At 35.5% G+C, this 11,767-nt stretch overlaps 1 protein-coding gene across 1 annotated transcript; it reads right to left on the bottom strand.

Moving 5' to 3' along the window:
- Positions 1-9,657: 9,657 nt before the first annotated feature.
- LOC116468135 (olfactory receptor 4C6) lies at positions 9,658-10,587 on the bottom strand. The gene has a single exon (XM_032151744.2). The coding sequence runs from the start codon at positions 10,585-10,587 to the stop codon at positions 9,658-9,660; it is 930 nt and encodes a 309-aa protein (XP_032007635.1).
- Between the last annotated feature and the right edge of the window lie 1,180 nt (positions 10,588-11,767).

Raw genomic sequence — 11,767 nt, 5'->3', positions numbered from 1 at the left:
TGCAAATTATTTTTGAAATACACCATCAGCCTCAGAATTGCTTACTCTATATGACATAGACACCATTCCTCTAGCCCAGAATAGTTTTAAAATATATATACTCTTTCCAATTTCAGATACACTTGTGAAATTGTTATTTTGCTGATACACTTCAGTCCATTTCTGACATTTGTGTATGAATGAATTGGATTCAAAGATTTAAAACCTGACTCAGTCATGATATAGTATCATTTTATAGATTGGTTGTTTTTTATCCAAGAATGTGTCTTAGGATATTTTCTTCTATGTCTATGAGACAAATTGGTTTTAAATTTATTCTTCTCAAATTGTGCTTGTCTAGTTTTGGTATCAATGTATGTTTCATGTTGTGTTCAGCCTAGAAAAGCTAAAGCTGAATTAACACTGGAAAATAAATCAATATAATTCACCACCTTAACAGATTAAAGGGAAGAAGGAAACTAAATATTGCCATCTCAATAGATCCAGAAAAATAATTTGGTCAAAGACATCAGTCATTTGTGATGAAACAAGTTGTAGAAAATTAGGAGTGGATGAGACTCTCCAAGAGAGTTTTAGATATAATTTTGGACACAACAGAATCTTTCCCAGTAAGTCACAAAACTGGAATTTATAAATGGAAGTGGTGATATATGTTAGTACGTAAAGACTGAAAAAGATTCAGAGAAATACGTTCTAGTGTTTGGTATCACAGTAGGAAGACTATAGGTAACAATAATTTAAGTATTGTATATTTCGAAATAGCTGGAAGAGAAGAATTAAAATGCTCCCAACACAAAGAAATAATAAATGTTCGAGGTGATGGAAATAATAAATACCCTGCTTTGATCATTACACATTGTATACATGTATCAGCATATCACATGTAGGTCATAAATATGTACCATTATAATGTATTAATAAAAAAATGTATAGAGACAAAAAGGAGAATAGTCATTGCCAGAAACTGGGGGAAGGGGTATTGGAGAGTTAGTGTTAAAGAGCACAGAGGTTTAGTTTGGAAAGAAGAAAAAGTTCTGGAGCTGGATGGTGATGATGGTTGAACCACAACATGAATGTAAAGCCACTGAACTGTACACTTAAATGATTAAAATGGTAAATTTATGTTATACATATTTTACCACAGTAAAATTTTAAACTAAAAAAGGAAAAGATTTATAACCTAACAGCAGTCATTGGGGACATGTCCACTTTTCCTGCTGGATAAAGTTCTTTAGCACACTGAGTAGGACAAATAAGCTGTTTTTTTCTGAAAATGATATTTGGTACCAAACTTTTCTCATGGCCTTTTTCATCTCTGTATTTCTCTGATTATAGATTAGGTGGTTGAACATTGGAGCAATAATGGTGTAAAACAGAGCAGATATTTTGTCCTCAGGAAAAGTGAGAAGGTCTAAGGTAAGCAAAGATTGAAGTTTCGAAGAATAAGATTACTATGGTGATAGATCCACAGATAGAGAGGGCTTTGCGTCTTCCCTCTACTGAATGATTTTTTTAAGGGGAAGAATATAATGACATAAGAGCCAAATGACAGAACAAGGTTACCAAGGCAACCATTCCAGAGTTGGCAACAAGGACACCAGTGATGCAGGTATCAGTACAAGCGACTTTCAGTAAAGGAAAAATATCTTAATATTTGTGATCAATTTTGTTGGAGCCACAGAAAGGCAACCAGATTTTCATAGAAAACTGAAGCAAAGAATGGAAAGCCCCAACAGCCAAGCAGCCAAGATTAGAGTATTGCATTTTGTCCTATTCATGATAATTACATAGTGGGGAGGTTTGCAGATTGCAACATAGTGATCAAAAGCCATGACTGTAAGGATGAAAATTTCAATGATTCCAAAGAAATGCATGGGAAAGACTCCTATCATAGGAGATGTTTATTCTTCTCACTACTAGATCACCAATTATTTTGAGTGTGACACAGGAGATATAGCAGATATTCATAGAGGCTGAAGAAATAGTGCATTGGTTGGTTAAAAAGAGGACTACATCAAATAGAGATAAGGATCAGAAAGTTTCCCACCAAGATGGCAACATTATAAAGTAAGAACACAAAGAAAAATATTTGTATGCTCTGGATAGAGGAAAGGCTCATGAGAATGAATTTTTTTATGTTCCTTTGACTTTCCACATGTTGTGTGCTATGCAAAAATAAAGTATCTGGGGAAAAATGAATTTGGATTAAAACATTTACAATGTAACCACAATTGTGTAAAAGCTGTCAACAGATCATGGAATCTAGTTATGCAAATCACAGAAGTTAATTCAGAATCAATATATTAATTATATTTGTTCTTAGAAATCATAACTGATTTCTCTAACAGTTTTTGAAACATTTTTCCAGATACTGTGTCACATTAGTAACATTAAGAATACATTTTATTGTTTGAAGATATGATGATTTAAAAAATGCTAGTTCTCCAAAAGAATATACGTTACTATTCTTATTTGTAACATTTAGAATCAACAAAAATTAATTAAATGCACATGGAAATTTCATTTATAATTTTTAATTCTGTTCTTTATTCATAACAGGGTTTTCATTTTAGGTAATTTTCCCTTCTCCCAGCATAAAATGTAACACTTCCCTGAACTGTGTGCAGACATATGATCAAGGAATGTATTTACACCTAAAAAATTTGCCTAAACTGAGCTGTATGATTAGTGGGCAATGTTCTTTGAAATGCAAGGGCAGGGGCCTTGGTGGTTGGCCACTGCATATTGAACTTGAGAAAATAACTTTGCTAGCTATGTTACAAGATAAAATATAGTTGAAAATACAGCAAAAAATTGGGGGTTTTTTTGGTCAGTTACTTACATTTTTAAATGGAAATATTGTTTATACCTCTTATTTAAACTTTAGTGTAAAGATAATGTTTTAAGATAAACTCAAGGGTCATTAATATTAATGGTGCAAAGAAAGAAAGAAAACAAATAAATGCATAGGTTATTTGCATTCTGCACAATTTGTGTTCTGGCTGTACTAGAATAAATTATAGGCACCAAAAGTCAATAAAAGATAGCGTTATCACAAAATGTAACTGTAAGATAAACTGTTGTCAGGACGTACTCAGTTGTTATATGTTGCATGATTTATTTTTCAGATTTGCATGTTATTTTGTATATGATCAAGGCAAGACATACACAAAGGCAGTGGAAGAATGTACTACAGACAGCATGCATTTCCAAGTTCTAATCTCTTCATTCGTGAGGAATTACACAGCATCCACGTGGACTTTTTACCTTACTCCTAGATTAGATGTGGCAACCATATCTGGACTCCATAGACACTAAATTATTAACAATGCAAAACTTTTCAATGCAATACGATGTTTGATGTAATAAGTTCAGCATTTTCTAAATTGTGTAGCTGTATTACTAGTGATATTTAAGATTATTTGATGGTTAACAGATATAGCTTTAGAATACATTGTATACTACACTAAGAGTATAATTCCTGTTTCAATTTAGCTCAGTATCTTTGATAACATTATGACGGGAAAGTCAAAATTGATCATTTTCTGTCAATATCTCTTTAATACTTTTTAGTCTCCTTTTTTAACACAAAGACATCAGGTATTATCCTCAAAATTATGAAAAAGTTATACTAGTCCTACAACATTTGATAACTTTTTCTTATTTCTTTAAGTAAATTGTCATAGTTACAGCATTCTTTAATATAAATTTATATAAAATGGAAGTGATCTTGAAAAGAAATATTAAATGATAAGTGTGTCTAGCTATGCAGATGATTTAAGAATTAAAATACCCATCTAATCTAACCATGTTCTTCTCAGCATAAAAGGAACCAATTAGAGAAACTGAGTGAATTTCCTAGATCAAAGAGCTAATAAACTTTAGAAGTTTAAAAATTAGATTTTCTAAATCTTACTCAGTTTATTGCTTGCTCCAATAAGGAAGAAGGCATGTATTAGAGAAGATAGCAGTGGGAGGAACTATCATACTTCTCATCTCATGACAGGTAATAGACTCTCAGATCTTTGTAAAACATACCACTATAATTATAAAACTAAATGTGTGATGTAGCACTTCTCTGCTATGGGATCATTACAAAGTATTAGGCTTTCAATTTAACTACTATAACACTTAATATTTCATCCTGTACACATATGGTAATAAGTTATCATTTGTGGAAGTAATGCTGGATTAGCAATGGGAAAAACTTCAACATTTTAAAACAATATTCTCAAATTTCAGTCTCAATGTTCCATACCAATAGAGTAAAAAGACTTGCTTTATACTCTTTTCAAATAACATGAATAGAGAAAAATTCATTTAATCTTCAGAAACTGTGCTTTTAGCTTTAAAGTCATGAAATATCCAGTCTGCCAGAAAAAAAAATAACAATTTGGATTAATATATAAATATTTGGATATTTATATACATAATTTTTTTTCACTGAACTACTACACAATTAAATATGTTATTCTTTAAGAAACACTCATTGCTATCCTGGTACCAAAACAATAATTGTTGTTCCTATGGATTGATGCAGTCTTATGTCTATTTTGATTAGGAGTGTAATCTAAACCAGATGTCGCATGCTTTGAACATAATAGAAATTCATTTACTATTTGTGGTAGCTGTGTTATTGAATACTTGAAATTTTAAAGAGTTTTAGCTAGAGATAATACTAGAGATTGCTAATTTCTCTAAGAATGTTTCACTTTAAGTTTTCGTTTAAATGATAATTTCAAAACATATATAAGTATGTTCTGAGTCATCTTACAACAAATTTACAACCAGGTATAACCACATAATTTCAGTGCTCAAGTGTGATTGCTATATTGATGGCTTTAAGCACTGCTATATTGTGATTGGAGGATAAGAAGCAAGCAGGCATGAATTATAGTCCATTATAAACTCACATTCTGGCTTACATTGCAGGGACTTTTTTTTTTTTTTTTGTCAAAATGAACCAGTCCATGAGAGGCTGTCTCTCTCAGAATTAAAAAATTCAGTGTTTCCCTGCAAATTGAATACTTAACCCTTACCCACAGTTGCCCCAGGGTGGAGCAACAAGAAGATGAAACACTGGCAGGTAATTCCTGAAATTTTCTCCTATTATATGCATTTTCATGAACTTTAAACATTATTGGTATCAGTTTTGATAGTTCACGCAATGCAAAAATACTCGGAATGTTGAGTAAGGAATTTTACTTTTGTCTATAACATAAAATATCAGAATTTCCTCCTTCTATCCTCCTTCTAGGAATATAGGATTATAAAGAGAAGAGTGCTGCAATGAACGTACACGTGCATGTGTCTTTATAATGGAACGATTTATATTCTTTTGGGTATATACCCGGTCCCATTACTGGGTATTGCAACACTGTCTTCCACAATGATTGAACTAAATGACACTCTCACCAACAGTGTATAAGTGTTCCTTTTCCTCTACAACCTCGCCAGCATCTGTTGTTATTTTACTTTTTGATAATAGCCATTCTGACTGGTGGGAGATAATCTCATTGTGGTTTTGATTTGCATTTCTCAAATGCAGCCATACAAAATAACAGGATCATGTCCTTTGGAGGGACATGGATGGAGCTGGAGGCTATTATCCTAGCAAACTAATGCAGGAAAAGAAAACCAAATACCACATGTTCTCACTTATAAGTGGGAGCTAAACGATGAGAACTCATGAACACAAAGAAGGGTATAATGGACAGGGGTCTACTTGAGGGTGGAGGGTTGGAAGCGGGAGAGGGGTAGAAAAAATAACTATTGGGTACTGGGCTTAATACCTGGGTGATGAAATAATCTGTAGAGCAAACCCCCATGACACAAGTTTACCTATGTAACAAAGCTGCAAATATAATCTTGAACTTAAAATAAAAGTTAATGAAAGAGAAAAGGGAAAGAAAAGAATGGTCTCATGAATATTCTGACTTCTCTTCTACTTAGAGTAATGCTACATTGTATAAATGAAAAACCCAATGACCTAGTGGTATAAAGTATAGAAATTTTATTCTTTTTTACTCTTTTGCTAGCAACAGTCCCATGTAAATGGTCCAGGCTGGCAGCACATATCCTCCTTTTCATTCAGAGACTCAGGTTCCTTTCAAACTCTTGCCTGATCACACCTACGGCCTTTGGGGTCAAAGTGTGAGCCACATGCTGGAATTATTGCACAATCTTGGGCCCCTCCCTAGACCTGATGAATCATAATCTGAATTTAACCCTGGGTATTTCATGTATACATACCAATCTAAAAATCATAGCCACTTGGCGTAGTCATCTATAATTGTGACACCACCAGCCTGGTATTAGGTGTCAAGAAGGGGCTATGAACTTGAGGAACACACGTCCAACATTGTGGATTTCAGCCTGCAAGTTACACATATTCCTCTGATTACATCCAATTGGCAAAAACTTAGTCACAGAGCTACACCTAGATGCATAGGGGCTGAGGAAGGTAGGCACTGCTCAGGTGGTTACCCTTGTATTGCTGCAGAGGAGGGAAGAATGGGCTTCAGTGGACAATTAGCAATCTCTGCCACAGGTACCTGTCACCAAGAGCGTCCACAGAAATATTCCCTACTCAAAATTAAATTCAATTTACTGACTCCCTGTTATTGCTGGGAACTATTTTAGGCAGCGGTGAAAAGGAAGCCCTGTCTTTATAGCCCACGTTCTTATAGATTATGCTATGTCAAAAGCCCAATAGCAAGTCCAAGTGTTGTATGAGTGTCCGGGATTTGAAAAAAAAAAAAAATACACGAATGTTTCTTTAACTAAGGACTGCCTATTTTTTTAAGAAAATGTTTTAACTTTATATTTGGAATACCCTCCAGCCATATAAACTATCTTTTTCCACGATAGTTTTAATTTCCCAAATCCTTTTTCATTATATCTTGTGGATCTCAGGTCAATTATAAGTAGAATTCTCCATAATTTCTCTTATGTGAGCATCTTCTTTATTGTTTTGTTTTCCTGGTTTTCCCCTCCATAGGCTGATTCTGCTCAAGTGGATATTGTTTTTCTCCCACAGTTTATATGCCAATGAGCCTGAAAACAAGATTTTATTACCATCATTTTTTATTACTTTTAGCTCATACCCCTTCTCCAGTACATGATTTTACCTATTAAATTTAATTAATTTGTATATCTCTTCCACTTATTGTACCCAAGGTCTCGGTACAGACGAGTTTACAAGCCTGAAGCCAAACTGGGTTTAAAATTTGATTTAGCGATTTATTGAGCAAGTTACTTAATCTTTATGGATTCAGATGATTTACTGGCAAAATGATTGATAGCAGTAGTGAACTTATAGATTTGTAATGAAGATTAAAGGAGGTAATGTTTATAAAGTGCTTAGAAAAGTGCCTGGGATATGATAAGTGCTCTGTAGATATTAGTCACTATTTTTGGTTTTATTTGCATCTGCTACCACCTTTGGCACATCAAAAGTGTTTAAATAAACTGAAACATTTTAAAGTATTTTTTGAATCTTCCCAATTGTTCAAAAGTTGGGATCATCTCCATGAAACAACCAAATTGATGTTCTCAAGTCATATTGCTTAATAAAATTGTTGAAAGAGTTCAAATTTTGGAATGAGAAAGACACATTTAAAATCTGGCACTTCACTGACACGTTATACTGGAGACAGTAATTCACAGGAAATATTCCATGTGCTCTGCTATATTTTATGCTCCCTTTCAGTTAGGTGGAACAATCTTAGAATTTATCTGCCTGGCCACTGTAGATATATGAAATATATATTCACATTGGAAATGCAAGACATGTGAGTGGAGATAATGTGTGTCACATTTAGGCTGAGTCAATAAACATGCTCAAGTCTCCAATATCTTTTGTCTTCTGCCAGGGCAACTGAGGTGTCTGTCTTTCAGTTACAAAATGATGATGTGTTTTCAGCTTGCCCCTAAGTTACTAGGTCAGGCAAAGTCCTAAATTGCAAGGAACATGTATGTTGAGTGTTGTTGTTCTTTAGTCTGTCTTGAGTTTCACTCCGCACAGGCACACCTTAGTATTCTTAGTATTCAGCAACTATCTCAGGCTGCACTGGACCCTGTGAAGACTGCATAGCTCCTTCCTCTCTAGTACTCTGCTCCACAGATTACAGCTTCTTCCGCTACCCTGGGCTATGATCTCTGTTTCAACTGTGATGACATGCTGGCTTCTCTGTGCCTAGACCATGGTCCAGAAGTTTCCCCTAGCAGAAGCCTGCAGCAGTCCTAGCACTCACCTAATTAGTTTCCCTTCTCTAAGGGACTCTCCAGTTCTATATTGCCTAATATTAAAAACAGGTGTCTTATATGTTTTGTCTAGGTTTCAGTTACTTATAGCAATAGGGCAGACCAACAACTCCATTGTGTTTGGAAATTTTAAGCACTGTGTTTTCTTAAAAAAGAGAAAATCAGGCTTATTTCATGTTATCTTCTAAAAATGTTTAATATTAATTACACAAATGATAAACTACTGCACTTGCCTTACTTATGAAAGGAGAACATTACAAGGGAGTACAGTGACCCCTCGGTGTCTGGTTCCAGGACCACCATGAATAATGAAATCTGTGGATGTTGAAGTCCCATATATAAAATGGCAGAGTATTTGCATATGCCCAGTGCACATCCTGTTGTAGACTTTAAATCATCCCATGATCACTTGTAGTACCTAATACAAAGGTAAGCGTTACATAAATAATTGCTATACTGTGTTTTTAAGTTGGTATTATGTTTTATTGTTATTTTGTCATTTTCTGATTTTGGGATTTTTTTCCCCAAATATTTTTGATCTGTGATTGGTTGATATTGAACCCGTGCATACAGAGGGCTGACTGTATACAGTTGACTTTAAACACCACTTCTCCATCACTATTTCCATCACTATCTCCCATGCCCCCACCTTCAGTGTAACTAGATTTTTAAAATATTTTTAGCTTACTCTGTATCTTTCCTTCTTTGTTTTTGGTGTATCCTACACAAATAAAATCCCATAAGTAGTACTTAATTATTTACTTTATGAAATACTTTTAAATATGTCTTTTTCCAATAGTCATTTTCCTTATACAATTTATTCACATATTAATTCAAACTTCTAACCTCATCACTCAATAAATTATTGAATATATATTATATTATTGATATTTGTTTCCAAGACAATGGGAAGCTAGGGAAGGGTATAAAGCAGGAAAGTATCATAATACCTAAATTGCACAGAATCTGAATCATAAACCCAGTTTTACAATTTTAAAAGCTTCCTCTCTGCTGGGCACAGAGCTCATGTCTGTAATCCCAGCGCTTTGGGAGGTGGAGGCAGGGGAATCACTTGAGCTCAGGAGTTCAAGACCAGCTTTGGCAACAGGGTGAAATTCCATCCTACTGAATATAAAAAAATTAGCCGGGTGTCATGGCACGTGCCTGTAGTCCCAGCTACTGGGGAGGCTGAGGCAGAATAATCACCCAGGAGGTGGAGACTGCAGAGCCAAGATAGTGCCACTGCACTCCAGCCTGGGTGACACAGCTAGACTCTGTCTCAAAAATAGCTTCCTTTGACAGCCAGTGAGGAACGGACAGTTTTAGCTCTTACACATTTCTGAAAGAATGACCTCTCCTTTTGGGAAATACATGATGTTCTCAGCATTGCAGTTATTTCCCAACCAAAGACTCCCATTTCATCCAGAGTTTCTTCATGGCACTTTTCACCTCTGCATTCCTCAGTGTATAGATCAACGGATTTAACATGGGTGTGATGACTGAGTCTGACACAGCCATTGCCTTGTCTATGGGGTGAGAGACCACAGGCCTCATGTACAGGAAAATACAGGGGGCAAAGAACAATACAACCGCTGTGAGGTGGGAGCTGCAGATAGAGAGGGCTTTGTGCCGCTCTTTAATGCTGTAAGATTTCAGGGAGCATAGGATGACCATGTAGGATGCAATTAAGATAAGGAAGATGGCCACACACATCATCCCACTGTTGAGGGTGACTAAGAGGCCCAGAATGTGGGTGTCCACGCAGGCAAGTGTCAACAACTGAAACAAGTCACATATAAAGTGATCTATGATATTAGGACCACAAAAGGGTATTTGATACATGAAGAGGACTTGTATCATTGCGTGCATAAATCCCCCCACCCAAGCCCCTCCTACCATCAGGCAGCACACCCGTGGACTCATGATGATCGTGTAGTGCAGGGGCTTACAGATGGCCACGTAGCAGTCATAGGCCATCACAGTGAGGAGGATGATCCCCACACCGCCAAAGAAATGCTCCGCAAAGAGCTGGGTCAGGCAGCCTTTGAGAGAAATGGTAGTGCTCTTGGAGAGGGCGTCTACGATCATCTTGGGGGCAACGACAGATGAGAACATGACATCCGAAAGGGACAAGAAGGTAAGAAAAAAATACATAGGTGACCTCAGACTCTGACTTGTGATCATAGTTACCACAATAAGTAGATTTCCCAACACTGTGGCTACATACATGGCGAGAAACACAGCAGAAAATATTTTCCGCAGCTCTGGGTTCTCTGTGAGACCCAGAAGAATGAATTCGGTCCCATTGTTTTGATTTTCCATTTATCAGGTGTTGATATGAGTTCCAGCTGAGAGTTGAGAATCCTAAATAAACAAGATATGATTTCTAATTAGTGACTAATTTTGCTTCCTGTATTTCCAGGACCTCAGGGAATTTGTTGTTTGTTTTTATTCATGTATTCTCCATCCAGGCATTTGACTTCTAAGAATGTGCTAAATAAATAATTTAAAAGAGAAATACTTTATTTATGCAAGGCTTCCCCAAGCCTTTTCACCTCCCTTTCTAAATTATGTTTCTATGCGAAATAGATTTTTTCCTCCTTCTCCTACCTTTATAATAGTTATTATTAATAGATAACTTTTTTAGCACCTACCTCACCTTGGAGGCAATTCCTTATTCCAGGCATTAGAATAATTCTATGATTGACTTTGTTTTACAGAAACAGGAACCTACTCTCATAGAGTTTAGGAACCTTAAGCAAGGTCACATAGCTATTCAGTAGTGAAGCCAGAACTTGGATCTTATTTTCTGATGCCAGAATCAGTACCCTCAAATATCAATACAGCTTCTCTAGTAATTATGCTGTGACATTATCATTCACCAATCACTGTGCTAAATCTATTACAATTATTATCCTGTTTATCTTAAAAGTAATGTGATGAAGTAGGTTATTCTTGTGCTTTTTAAAAAAAAATTGATTATTTTCTAATTTTGTGCTTTTCTTCTAAATTTTAAATGATCATCATATACCTAAAGTAGTTACTATATAATCCCTGACTAATACATTGTTCAGTAATGAAGATTATAAACCATCGTGGTTCAGCAAAACTCCAGATTCCCAGTACAACTGATTTAGATCTTGAATTAGCCTAAGTCATTCCTTTCAGTTTCCTCTGTTTCCTAAATGGAACAAAGGATTTCAGAGCATAATGACAACAACTAAGCAATTAGCTTTTATGCTAACAATGCTGCTGGGCACTATGCCAGACATGTTAGCTGTATTATTTCATTTAAACCTCATGATACCACATGAGGTAGGTACCTACACTACTCCCATTGTAAAGAGAGACCAAAGCCCTTAGGAGTTAAATATCTTGCACAAGATTATAAAACTAGTTGGTGGTGGAGCTGGCATTTTGCTCACACAGCTTCCATTCATATCTAGTATATCCCATCACTTGAGAAGAGAAGAATAGATTGTATTTCAGGGGAGTTACTACT

The sequence above is a fragment of the Hylobates moloch genome, unplaced genomic scaffold, assembly GCF_009828535.3.
Source record: "Hylobates moloch isolate HMO894 unplaced genomic scaffold, HMol_V3 SCAFFOLD_5, whole genome shotgun sequence".
Classification (NCBI taxonomy): Eukaryota; Metazoa; Chordata; class Mammalia; order Primates; family Hylobatidae; genus Hylobates; species Hylobates moloch.
Note: the sequence above shows the minus strand (reverse complement) of the source record. Positions and strands in the feature narration are given on the sequence as shown.